The sequence below is a fragment of the Arachis stenosperma genome, chromosome 3 (assembly GCF_014773155.1).
Source record: "Arachis stenosperma cultivar V10309 chromosome 3, arast.V10309.gnm1.PFL2, whole genome shotgun sequence".
NCBI classification, from domain to species: Eukaryota; Viridiplantae; Streptophyta; class Magnoliopsida; order Fabales; family Fabaceae; genus Arachis; species Arachis stenosperma.
The window spans coordinates 14,811,239-14,824,745 of record NC_080379.1 but is presented as its reverse complement, the minus strand read 5'-3'; the positions used below and the strand labels follow the sequence as shown (position 1 = coordinate 14,824,745).

At 30.6% G+C, this 13,507-nt stretch overlaps 1 protein-coding gene across 1 annotated transcript; it reads left to right on the top strand.

The window, feature by feature from the left end:
• The first annotated feature begins 1,659 nt into the window (after nt 1-1,659).
• On the top strand, nt 1,660-13,225 carry LOC130965547 (alcohol-forming fatty acyl-CoA reductase-like). The gene is made up of 10 exons (XM_057890307.1): nt 1,660-1,738; nt 1,888-1,991; nt 3,278-3,480; nt 3,755-3,855; nt 8,418-8,610; nt 8,769-8,930; nt 9,999-10,080; nt 11,667-11,939; nt 12,290-12,417; nt 13,063-13,225. The coding sequence occupies exons 1-10, from the start codon at nt 1,660-1,662 to the stop codon at nt 13,223-13,225; spliced, it is 1,488 nt and encodes a 495-aa protein (XP_057746290.1).
• Nucleotides 13,226-13,507: the final 282 nt, after the last annotated feature.

The following is a 13,507-nucleotide window of genomic DNA, read 5'->3' as shown; positions in this document are numbered from 1 at the left end:
GAAGATCAAAACTTTTTGGAGCACCCCCCTTCTGCCACAGATGCGAAGGAGTCCAAGAGACCCAAGAGCACCTGTTAAGAGACTGCCCAGCAGCATCCAGAATTTGGACCCAATTCATTCACCCAGCCTTCCTTCAAGATTTCTTTAGAGCTCCCTTCGAAGCGTGGCTCAGATGGAACCTTTCCACTGAGCTGGGCCGTTCAAACCAAATAGATTGGATAACACAATTTGTAGTTACCTGCTGGTGGTTATGGCACTGGAGAAATAAGGAGATTTTTATGTCGGGTTTCACCAGGCCTAATGATCCGTGCTCCTTCATTTGCATTCAAGCAAATTCGATCAGGAATGCTCCTTACAAGCTGTATACCAGAGAGTATAGAGAAAAAGTGGAAAGACATATTTCATGGTCTTGTCCACCTAGCATCTGGATCAAATTGAACTCTGATGGTGCTTCGTGCGGAAACCCAGGGACGGCATCATGTGGAGGACTCTTAAGGGATGAGATGGGGCATTGGGTTGCTGGATACTGCTCGAACTTGGGAGTCTGTTCAGCTTTCCAAGCAGAGATATGGGGCTTGTTACACGGTCTGAAAACAGCTTGGGAGTTGGGAATTAAGAGGCTTATTGTGGATCTGGATTCAAAAGCGCTTGTGGATACCATTACTAAAGAAAATGCAGAAAAGCACCCTATTAATTTGATCAGAATGATCTCTATGTGGCTGAAAAAGAACTGGCAAGTTAGAGTAAATCATACTTATAGAGAAGGAAACAGAGCTGCTGATTTTTAGCTAGAGAAGGTTTAAAGTGTAATCCAGGTTTTAATTTTGTGGATGTGCCACCAACACCTTTGAGACAAATTTTGTTTGATGATTGTAGAGGGGCTTCCTTACCCCGGCTGATTAGTGTCTTGTAATTTTGGGCTTTAGCCCTGTTTAAATACCAAAAAAAAAAAAGCGGACCGGTTCGCACACTTAAATCCATTTCATAAATGGGATGAGCTAACCCGCTCTACCAATTAAGATGAATTTAAAATACTAGTTCGTCTCATTTTATGATAAATTGATAAACTAGTTCGCTCGATTTTTTTTAATTAAAATTTATTAAAATTAATTAAAAAATAATAATTAAAAAATCAAATATAAATAAGTAATAGTTAAATTATAATATAAATTTTTTTATTTTTTTTTAATTTTTAATTTTTAATTTCAATAAAATTATTTAAAATAATATTTATTAATAAAATTATCTTTATTTTAAAAATAAGTCACATAATTTAAACAAATATATGAAATTATAAAATAAAATAAATAAAGTTAATAATTAAAAGAAGAATAAAAACAAAAAAATATTTTAAAAATTCTATAATTATTAAATTTATAATAGTAATCACTATTTTATTTAATAAAAAAAATCTTTGGCCCGGCAAATCGGTCCATCCTATCCCACCAATTTAACAGTGTGAGTTTGACAAATTTTTTTAATTTGACGAACTTTAAATTCTAGTCTAACCCGCCTTTTTCAACGGATTTAGTGGATCGCCCCAACGAATTCAACCCATTTTGCCACCCCTTAATATATATTCGCTCCATCTCGTTTCTCTTATCGCATCTCACACCTCATTATTTCTGCCTCTTATAAGTTATCTAAAAATAATATATAATGGAGTTAGGAAGCATAGTGCAGTTCCTTGAGGACAAGTCCATCTTACTCACAGGTGCTACTGGCTTCCTTGCAAAAAGTATATTGTTTAATTTCTTGCTTATATATAATTTTATAGTAGTTCATTATAGTGTATGTAGTGGATAGGAAATTAAAAAATATAGTAGTTCATTTTATAGTACATTATTTCATGTATCTGTATGTGTTTGATTTTTTTTTTTTTAGCAGTCTTTGTGGAGAAGATACTTAGAGTCCAACCAAACGTGAAAAAATTATATCTTCTTTTGAGAACCACGGATACTAAATCTACCGAGCATCGTTTGCATCATGAGGTAAATAAATTGAAGACGCTGTGTGCATCTTAATTATATAAAATTAAGTACCATAAATTATTATTAACAAAATATATTATCACTATTCACGCACTTTCTTGCATTTTTTTTATAATAATCAAACTGAATTAATAATTATAAAAAGTTATTTATATTTATAATTAATGGGTGATATATAATAGCTAATATTCATAAGTCCATTTGTTGCTTATATTTTAGTGCAATAATATATATATATATATATATATATATACACACGCAAGAAGGAATAACCTAATTAGTCTCCTATACAAAGTTGTGACAATAAGGGAATTAAACGCAAGAAAATTTATTTGAACAATCGAACTCCAAATTTTATTTCCACATTAATATTGATGTTATTAACCATAAACTTTATCCTCAATTAAATATTATAGTTGAATTCTTTTGAAGAAATATTAATTAACACATACATGTTGTGAAAATGATTTAAGGGAAAATCAAAGAAAATTTTGATGAAAAATAAATAAATGAAATTTAACAATTATATATTTAAAATAAAGTACTATTTTTAAACTTTGGTGTCAAAGCAAATAATAAATTTTGAAGAAAAATGAAAAAAAGTATGATCAAATTAAAAAATAGTACGATATATTTACAATAATAAAAAGTGTAACCATAAACACCATAATTGTTAAACTTGTATTCATAAGCATAAGCATCATACGCCTCCAAATAAATATACATAAAGAAAAAGTATTGATTAAACTTCATCAAGACAAAAGAAAACAAATTGTTAAATTTGTATTCATATACAGAAGCATATTCGTCACATAGTATTTCGGACACCATGGTTTCCAAACTCCATAAAAGTCTCACCTAATAATATGTATATATTTTCACTAATATTTTTATAAATTCTATGGTTAATTATATAAGTATATTTTTCATTCTTGAAGTCTATCAAAAGTTTTAAAAATATCTCTAAATTTTATTTTGCTTCAAAAGTTTTTGATTTGTATCAAATATATTTTTAACGGTTAAATTTTCAAAAAATGTAAAACCTATATCCAGCAATAATTTCGTAAGAACAACTTTTAACACAAGTAAATCAGACATAGTTATCATGTATTGTTGTTGAATTGGTCTTAAATTTTTTAAAAATTTAACTGTCAGGAGTATATTTGATATAAATTAAAAATTTTAAGGATAAACTTAAAGTAAAATAAAATTTAAAAATATTTTAAACTTTTTTAAAAAAATTTAAGAATAAAAAATATATTTTAAAATATATTTTAAATATGTAGATAATAGGAAAGGACTTGTTCAAGGTTCTGAAGAAAACCCTTGGAGCAAACTTCGATTCCTTTGTATCAGAAAAGTTGAGTGTGGTGGCTGGTGACATTTCTCAAGAGAACTTGGATTTGAAAGATTCCATTTTAAGGGATGAGATCTACAATCAAACTGATGTTATTGTTAATATAGCTGCAACAACTAAATTTGATGAAAGGTACACGTACAATAAATTTCAGATCATATATATATAAATTAACTGATATTTACAAAAAATAGTAATGTTAAGGAGATAAAAAGAAGTTAGAATTTATTTTATTTAATATTTTTTAATTATTATAAAAATTAATAAATATTAAATAAAATAAATTTTAACTGATTTTGATTAATTATTTTTTGTTATCAAATATTTTTTTTTTGAAAAAAATTTACTCTCTCACATTATTTTTTATATAGTTAGTAAGGTTTTTTCATTGTGTTAATAAATACAGATATGATGTGGCAATGGGCATAAATACATTAGGAGTTCAGAATATCTTGAGCTGCGCCCATCAATGTAATAAGCTCAAGATGCTTGTCCACGTCTCAACAGGTTAGAATGTACATATGCATCATGTTATAATGATGATATTTAATTATTGAATACGCATAAAGAATTAAGTTTTAATTAATTAATATTAGTAAATTTTTTAATATAAAAGCTATTTTTATTTGAAGACTTTAGAATTTAAAATAAAATTAGTTAATATTAACTAAAAAATTAGCTTCCCGTTGAATTATTAATTATTTATCAATTTACTTATAGAAAAAAAATTTGTAGCACAATAAACAACGAATAAACTCAATTTTTTTTTTTTTTTGGTGACTAAACTCAATCTATTTAGATTCGGTCTATTTAAATTTGCATATTCATATTATTAAACTGGATGGCCGAATCTAATGAGTTAAGATATAATTTTAGTAAAAACTACCTGGTATAAAATTAAATATAGTTTACTTTAACTAAAAATTTACAAAGATAAATTAAATATTGCCATATGCCCATATATACTACTATATATTATGCGATAATTAGAGGTGATAAAACAAGTTAGGCTAGTAAACCAAGTTTTTAATGTAACTAATTGATCTAAATCTACCAAATCATTTTTATCATAACCGAACCGATTTATTGACCTATTATCAGTTAACAGAGTTAACAGAGTCAAATCGATTGATTTAGTCCGATTCTCAGAACCATGGTGTTAAGCCTTATATCATCAATAGTTTACTAATGATTAATACATAAATCTCATTATATGTAATCTGCGACACCCTAACGCAGATTTCATTTACATGTAATTCGTTACATCCTGTCGCGGATTATGTTTAGAGGCAAAAACACATAAACTGCTACACCCTGTAGCGGTTTATGAAGAGAGAGGTCCATAGAGTATTTCGCGAGACCCTGTAGTAGATTATCAACGGCATGACACAATGGTACAAATTCATGAAAACTACTATAACAATAAGAAACCATGATGCAAAATATATCAAGGCATACAAATATAAAATCATAAGTAACTAGTTCATAACCATCATACAAATATAGGAAGCCATACAAAATATAACAGCCACAAGGCAGTAACACTAACACCAGAAAACGCAAATCGCTACGTGAGAAAATAAAATTCAAAAACTAAAAGCACCAACACAACAAGTCTTACGAACTACCAGCTACGGTGGAGCCTTTTTGGGGACAAGATCTACGCGTGTGTCCAAGCTGTCTGCAGAGGCCGCATCGCTTCGGTCGGTTAGGGTCGACCTCATCCATGTTGTTCTGGATTCTGGTATACCTCGGTCGCCCATCACGGCAACGCCTCAAGCAAGGATCCAGAATAACAGTCGGACCATCATAAGGTGGTCAAAGTCCCTCTGGAATTGGCGGCACAAAACCCATCTGGTACACCCTGAACACGTTCTGCATGGTGTAGACTTCGTCGACATAGATAGACCAGTCAAGCCGTAATTGGGCACAACATGCAATCGTATGGCAACATGTATAATGGAGAGCCTGAAAGTATCCACAGTCGCATGTACGATCCTAAAGGGAGACTCGGTACGTCCCAAGTGAAAAGCTCCTGGCCGGTGTCGTCTGGGCAACGGTATACTCAAACTGGTGTCTATCGAATAGGGTGACAGTGAAGCACCTGGAGTCTCTAATGTTGCGCTCCATCGCCTTTATAAAGGACTGGCAAAACTTGGCACCGCTGGCCAACTAAGCCTCTGCCGTTTGACCACAAATCACAAACAACTCCGCCAGCCGATCGTATGTGGACTTCACTAGGGCGGTAACCGGAAGATTTCGTGTACCCGTCAGAACATAATTAACACACTCAAATATATTGGTTGTCATGTGACCGAACCGTCTGCCACCATCCTTGTGCTGAGTCCACTTATCATAGTCTATTCTATTCGCCCAATCACACATTGTCGGATTCTCAGTCCGCATTATATCAAACCAATAGTGAAACTCGGCCTCAGCCTTCGCATAAGTAGCGTTTAAAAGCAAACGCTTTGCATCCGTGCCCTTGAAACTGAGTGTGAAGTTAGCTGCAACATGCCGAATACAGAATGCTCGATATGCATGAGGGGGTAACCACCCACTGTTTGGTTACTCTAATGCAGCCTTGATGCCGTTGTGCATATCCGAGATGACCAATATCCCCTGTTGCGGAGTCACATGTTAGCGCAGGTTGGTCATGAAGAAAGACCATGACTCGGCATTTTCTCCCTCCACAAGGCTGAAAGCAATAGGCAAGATGTTGGAGTTCCCATCTTGGGCGATGGCTAGCAGCAAAGTCCCACCATATTTGCCATACAGATGAGTACCGTCTATGCTGACCAATGGCTTGCAATGTCGGAAGGCTTCAACACAAGCAGGAAATGTCCAGAAAAGACGATGAAAGTAGATGGTAGAGTCGTCAACGTCATCACCGACACAAACCGGAGACGTCTTCATCAAGGCAACGGTCCCCTCCATGGTAGACTGCACACCAAGGATCTAATGAGGTAGCTCGACATAGGACTCTTCTCATCAGTCCCCGTATATCTGTGCTACTGCCTTCTGTTTTGCCAACGACGTCTTCTTATAAGTTGGCCTGAACCTGTAGGTTGCTTCGGTAGCTTCTTGCAACACCTTTATCGATACCGCTACATTGACTCGAGCCAGAGGAAATATTTTTGCACAGATCACGTGATAATCAAGCTGTCGGTGGTCGCTTGATATCGATGTAGCCAAGCATGTGTGCGGTCCGTTGTACTGTCGAACCTCCCAGGTGCCCTTTCGCGCTCGAAGGCTGATGCGAATCATCCACGTGAAACCTTTGCCAAACTCCTTGCATCTCTCATGGTACTTAAGATGATCCGACTCCATCACTCTGTACTCAACACCATGGTGAATGCTGTAATCCTTGACACAAAGAACAGCTTCCTCCTTACTTTGGAAAGATTGCCCAACTTGAAATTCAACTAGAGAATTTCCCTCATGCAAACCTTGACCCCTAAAAGGTTGGAACTAACTCCGGAACTTGGCCGACGGCTTCCAAATTCAGGGTAGAATAGTGTGCAGGTTGCTCATTTGTGCCCACACTTGACGGTGGTTGACATGGTGCTGGGTTTGTCAGAATATCATCATCGCTGTCCCCTCCAATGTCAGTAGGCTCTTCATCCGAATCATCCTCTAGCATCGCATTTTCAACCCGATCCGGTTCCCCCTCACGTCCAACATCTGGAGATGGACGGGCTGAGGTGAATACCCTAACTGGACCAGCTGGCCGATACTCCAACAAGCACTCAGGTGCAACGACGGACATTAAGGTAGAGGCACCACCCATCGTGTTCGACTGAGGGTTTGGCGCCGATGCCCCAGAACTATCGATGCCATGTTTCAGCTTCGCAAACAACTCGTGTATCCTCACTTCTGGAAAACTCTGGCGACAATGAAACAACACCTGCATATCTTCATCTAATCGTAACACGAATATTTCATATTGCACACCGGTTGATACAACCGCAATAGGAATCTTGTAGAACAGTTTTTTCACCCACTTTGTGCCACAAGCGCCCAACTTCTGCAAAATACTGGTCTTCAGATCCAACAGTGTATGAGATGACCTTATGAGAATACTCAATGGTTCTCTATCGGTAAACTTCACACCGTGACTCTTACTCTTTTTTATTTTTCCAGAAGAGTGTACTAACACCAAAAGGCTCTCCTCACTCTCCATTCTTAACTTACGAATGAATAAAAATGACACTCTACACAAGTTGCTGGGTATATATAGGCATATTCTAAGCAGCCACGCTGCCATTGATAATCTGCTACAGGGTCTCGCAGAATACTCTATGGGCCTCTCTCTTCATAAACCGCTACAGGGTGTAGCAGTTTATGTGTTTTTGCCTCTAAACGTAATCCGTGACAGGATGTAATGGATTACGTGTAAATGGAATTCGCATTAGGGTGTCGCAGATTACATATAGTGAGGTTTGTTGCATTTGCGTCTGGTTTTTGCTATTGTACGTAACACTTTCTTTCATTCATTTTATTTATATAAATTGCCCAAAAAAAAAGGATATACAACAAATTAAAAAGAAATTTTTATTCTAAGAATTCTATTAAAATATAAACATTCATATACATTTTTCTATCAATTTAAACTTTTAAAAAATATAATTTCGTGACAATTTTAGATAATGTTTTAAAGATTTGTTTATGTTATAATTTTTTTTTTTTTGCTCTTTCCTTTCTCATTCAGACATATAAAGTTTTGTGTACTTATTTTTTTATTAATGTTAATGAAATATATACTTTTCTAACACAAAAAATAAATAAATTAAAAATAGTATATGATTAAGTACGTAGTATTAGTACGATAAAGTAATAGAGAGTAAATAAGAAAGAGAGAGAGGAGTAACATAAAATTACAATTTTCAACAAAAGCTATATATAATTTGATATAAAAACGGAGTATAGTTTTTATAGCCAAATAAAAATATGAACATTGCTATTTATGAACTTGTATAACTTAGGAAATCTCAATAAAATATTATGAGTCACAATTATTATTATTATTATTATTATTATTATTATTATTATTATTGCTTGTTTGTTAGCTTATGTATGTGGTGAGAGAGAAGGACTGATATTAGAAGATCCACAGCACATGGGTGTGTCACTGAATGGAGTGCCTGGATTGGACATTGAAATGGAAATGAAATTGGTGCAACAACAATTGAATCACCTTCAGCAGGAAGGAGCCACCCAACATGAAATTAAACTTGCTATGAAGGAATTGGGCATCAAAAGGTGGTGTGCACATATTCATAATATTCATTTAAAGCATCTTTTTGTTATTTAAACTCTAACCATTAAAAGTATGCGATAAAAAATAGTCTTAGCTTCGTTTCTTATTGTTATTAGTAGCTCTATTCTTTTCACTGAGAATTATATTTAATTAATTACAGAGCAACTTTGTATGGATGGCCAAATACATACGTCTTTACAAAAGCAATGGGCGAAATGCTTTTAGAAACTTCAAAAAGAAACATGCCTATTATTATTATACGTCCTACGATAATCACCAGCACTTATAGAGAACCTTTTTCTGGTTGGATAGAAGGTGTAAGGTACAACATATCACATTGCACAAACTTAAGAATTTTATTACGTGAATAAAGTATAATTATTGTCTTTAAAATTTATCAAAAATTTTAAAAATATTTTTAAATTTTATTTTATTTTAATTTTATTCTAAAAATTTTTAATGTATCAAATATATTACTGTCTTCTTAGAATTCATTTAATAATAATGTATGACAATTATGTCTGGTTTGTTTATGTTAAAATTAAAAATTATTTTTACGAAATTATTACTAAACTGATCTTATATTTTTTGAAAAATTAATTGACAGAACTGTATTTGATATAAATAAATTTTTTTTTGATAAAATTAAAATAAAATAAAATTTAAGAATATTTTAAAATTTTTAACAAAATCTAGAGACAAAAAATTTAATTTACTCTTATTATATTTTGCATTAGAAGAAATTTATTATAAAAAAATATCTTTTTTGAAATAAAGTTTAAATTATGTTAACTAGATCTTTAAGGTGGTTCTTTCTATTCATAACTTTCACTATTTTAGTTTTTAAAATTCAAAATTATTTATTCAAAATTTATGAACTTTTTCTAGTAACTTTGACTTGCCACGCTGGATATATGGTTAAATAGTATCGTTTTATTTTGGCATTTAAACAATACAAAAACGAAAAAAAAAAAGAGTTTATATGAGGTGCAAATCATTATATCTCACTTCATTTTTCAAAACAACCTTGTTTTTGTCTTATTTAAGAACTAAAACGAAAAGAAGCTATTTAATTATATGTTTAGCGTGGCAAGTTAAAACTAGCTCAATAATCTTTTTATTAATTCAACGGTGAAAAGAATTTAAAGATCAATATGGTGTCTAGAGTTGATCTCAGGAATAAGTATAATAATGAATTTTAAAATTGAGACTATTAGAATAATAAAAGTCATGAATCTCAAAAACTACTGAAAAAAATGTAGTCTTAAATTATATAATTTGTTTCTTCTTTCACTTTCCGGTAACTCAAAATTTATGTTACCTTAAATCTTATGTCCATTTTATGCATTATTCATTATCTTGGCTCTTGATACATTTTTATTACATGCAGAACCATAGACAGTGTTGCTGTTGCGTATGGTAAAGGAACATTAACATGCTTTCCTGGAGATATGCATGGAGTTTCCGATGTGGTGAGTCACTAAACAAAGCCTTTCTTCTTAATTAGAAAATGATGTCTAGAGCATTAGAGTAGCTAATAAATGTCTAAATTTGAATTAATCCTATTCTCCAAGACTCAAAACTAAGTAGATAAAGAAATTTTTATATTATAATTTATAACTCTTTAGACTTTTCTAACATTGATGTATTTAATTTGAACGTAAAACGTTTTATACCTTCAACGATATAAAGTTATCTCGTAAATAAAATAGTTTGACTAATAATTAGAGTCAATTTTTTTTACTAATATCAATATTTTATTATTTTTTATTTTAATTTAAAATTTTAAACGTTAAAGTTGTAAATTCAAATCCGTCTGAAAAATGAGAGTATAGAACTAATAAGTTTTTACAAATTAAAAGAAGGGTTAAGAATCTAATTAAAAATTATTTCTTTCCTATACTACTTATTTGTAATTATTTTCTTTTATATAATTCCATATCTCTTTTAATGATTTCCTTTAATTAACTTATATTAACCATTGTTTCACAATTTGTTAAAAGAAATTTTCTATACAAAATAATATAACTTATTTAGAGTTATATATGTAATTTTAAGAGCACACCTAAAAGATAGTATTTGTGAAAAATATACATTATTTTTTAACAGGAAAGATTTAACTTGAATATTGGCGATTTTAATTTTAAAATATATAAACTAATAATTTGAAAAAATAATAAAAATCTGAAGTGATTGCTTTAAAAGAAGTAAAAGAAGAAATAGATAGAGAGAAAGAAAATGAAAAAGACTAGAACCGAGCTAATTGAATGACTAGGATTTGCAAGTGTAGGAGTTGACAATGGTTCAGTCAATGCCTCAATAATTTTATCAGTGTCAGGGATATGAATTACATGCAGAGTCTTTTTCAAGATTTTGTCTCAAATCAATTGATTATCTAACTAAAAATATTTGGTTAGATTATGTAGTACAGAGTTTGCAATTAGAAAAACTGTACTCATATTATTATAGAATATTATAGGTGTTGTCTTTAGCTTTAATACAAAATTATTCAAAATACATAGTTTGTTGATTAATTTTATCGAGCTAACTCCCTCTTTATTATTGGTATCAAGTTAACTTAAATATTTTATTGTTGAATTATTAACATCCAAAATATTCATGGTTACTTGATGTCTCATATCATTTATAAAAATATTATTCGTACACCAAAATTAATCACTAATATATTTGTTTATAAATATATGTATGATTTAATTTATTTTTAATATAAATTTATATTTTAACATATATTTTATACTATAGCTGATTTTAGTGTATATGTAGTATAGTCGAATAATTTATTTAAAAAAAAAACAATCTTAACATTGAGTTTGAGTTTGATATAGACACCAAAAAAATAATAAAAATTCTATTCATACACCAAAATTAATTACTAAAGTCAGTCACCAATATATTTATGTATAAATACATATGTAGTTTAATTTATTTTCAATGTATATATATTTGTATTTCAATATGTATTTTATACTAATAACTAATTTTAATGACTGATTTTAGTGTACAGCTAATTGAAAAAATAACATTGAGATTGATGCAGATACCAGGTGACCTGGTGGTAAATGCAATGCTGGCGGCGATGGTGGTGCATGCAAATCAGCCCAGTGATAATATCACCATATATCACGTGGGTTCCTCTGTTAGCAATCCTATGAGATACCACAATCTCTGCAACTACATGTTCAGATATTTCACTGCAAAACCTTGGATAAATAGAAATGGAAAGCCTGTCAAAGTTGGAAAACTTATAATGTTGAATAACATGGCAACCTTTCGCATATACATGTTTATTCGTTACTTGCTTCCTCTACTGGTTAGTTACTTCAAATCCGTGTTAAAATTTCGTGATATATATTTATTTTTAAATTTAACTAACATGAAAAACACATTATAAGGTTATTATTAATAAAAGTTATTAATTTATAATCTTAACATATATCTTTAGAGGAAAAATTAGATAAGCTCTTTTTTATTATAATGGTTACTCCTGATGACAATAAAGTTTTAGTTAAATTGCGGTTCTAATTACCATTGTATTGACGTCAGTATTGCAAAAGTTGCAAAAGTTTATTACAATGCAATTGCAATTTGTTAAGATATTACTTCTAAATAAACTGATTTTGGTGGTTTTAGATGACAAGGTGTTTTTTAAATTTATGTTAGGTACTTAATCTGGTGAATAAAGTTTTCTACAAGAATTCCCAAGAAGTATATACCGACTATTTCAGAAAGATCCATGCTGTTATACGAATGGCTGATCTTTACAAGCCTTATGTATTTTTCAATGGCATGTAAGTAAACTCTAAAGTAGTAGTTCCCAAATTAAGATTTTACGTATAGTATTATAGGTTGCATTTGTTTATAAACAGTAAATATCTTAGATACTAAATTAATATATTTTTATTTTATATTTTTTTAATAAAAAATACAAAAATATTAATAAAAAATATAATTTATTTTTTATATTTTTTTATTATTGATAGTTTTCTTATATTAAATTTATCATAAAATAAAATATAAAAAATAATATTAATTCTTGTATTTTTGTTTTTTCTTTTGTCTTTTTTTCTGTACTCAACCAAATTAAGCGCAGTCTTATGGCATAAGACTTTAACTTGGTTTACAATTTTTTTTGGAGTGGTTATTTTAATCTCTAATCTTTGTTTAATAATTAGTTAGTTACAAATTGTTCCTAAACTTACAAATTTCCGAAACATACAGAAATGAACGTAACTGATTTGCCTCACAGTTTGTAAAATTAGATGAATTATTACTAACAAAGAAAGATCAAGAATTAAAATGGCCACTCAAAAAATTTGAAAAACTAATTGAAGATTTTATTTATTATATTATATAGAAGTTAATTATTTAATATGTTTATGTGTATATATTAATTAGTCATCAACTCACAATAGCTTAGTTTATTTTTCAAACAGATTTGATAATATGAACACAGTAAAACTGTTAGCAGCGGCAAGACAATGTATGGACTCAGAAGAAATGAATTTGTTTAACTTTGACCCAAAAGTTATTGATTGGGATGACTACTTCATCAGCATCCATTTTCCTGGTGTCGTCAAGTATGCCTTCAAGTCATAATTAAACATGTTCTTTGCATTATAAAAATTGTATGTGACACTTTATTATATATTTTCTTATGATAGTTGAAAAATATTACTACTTACAATAAAGGATGCTTTGAGTTTTATAGACATGTAATGTGAAGATTGTGTTGTGACTGTCGCAAAAAGATTTTCCCAGCCTACTTTTATTTGTAATAATAATGAGAGAGCCAAGAGGTATATTCTAATATATATACATACTAGTGTGTATTTATCCGTACTATGTATGGAAATATGTATTTATTTATATTTTATGTTT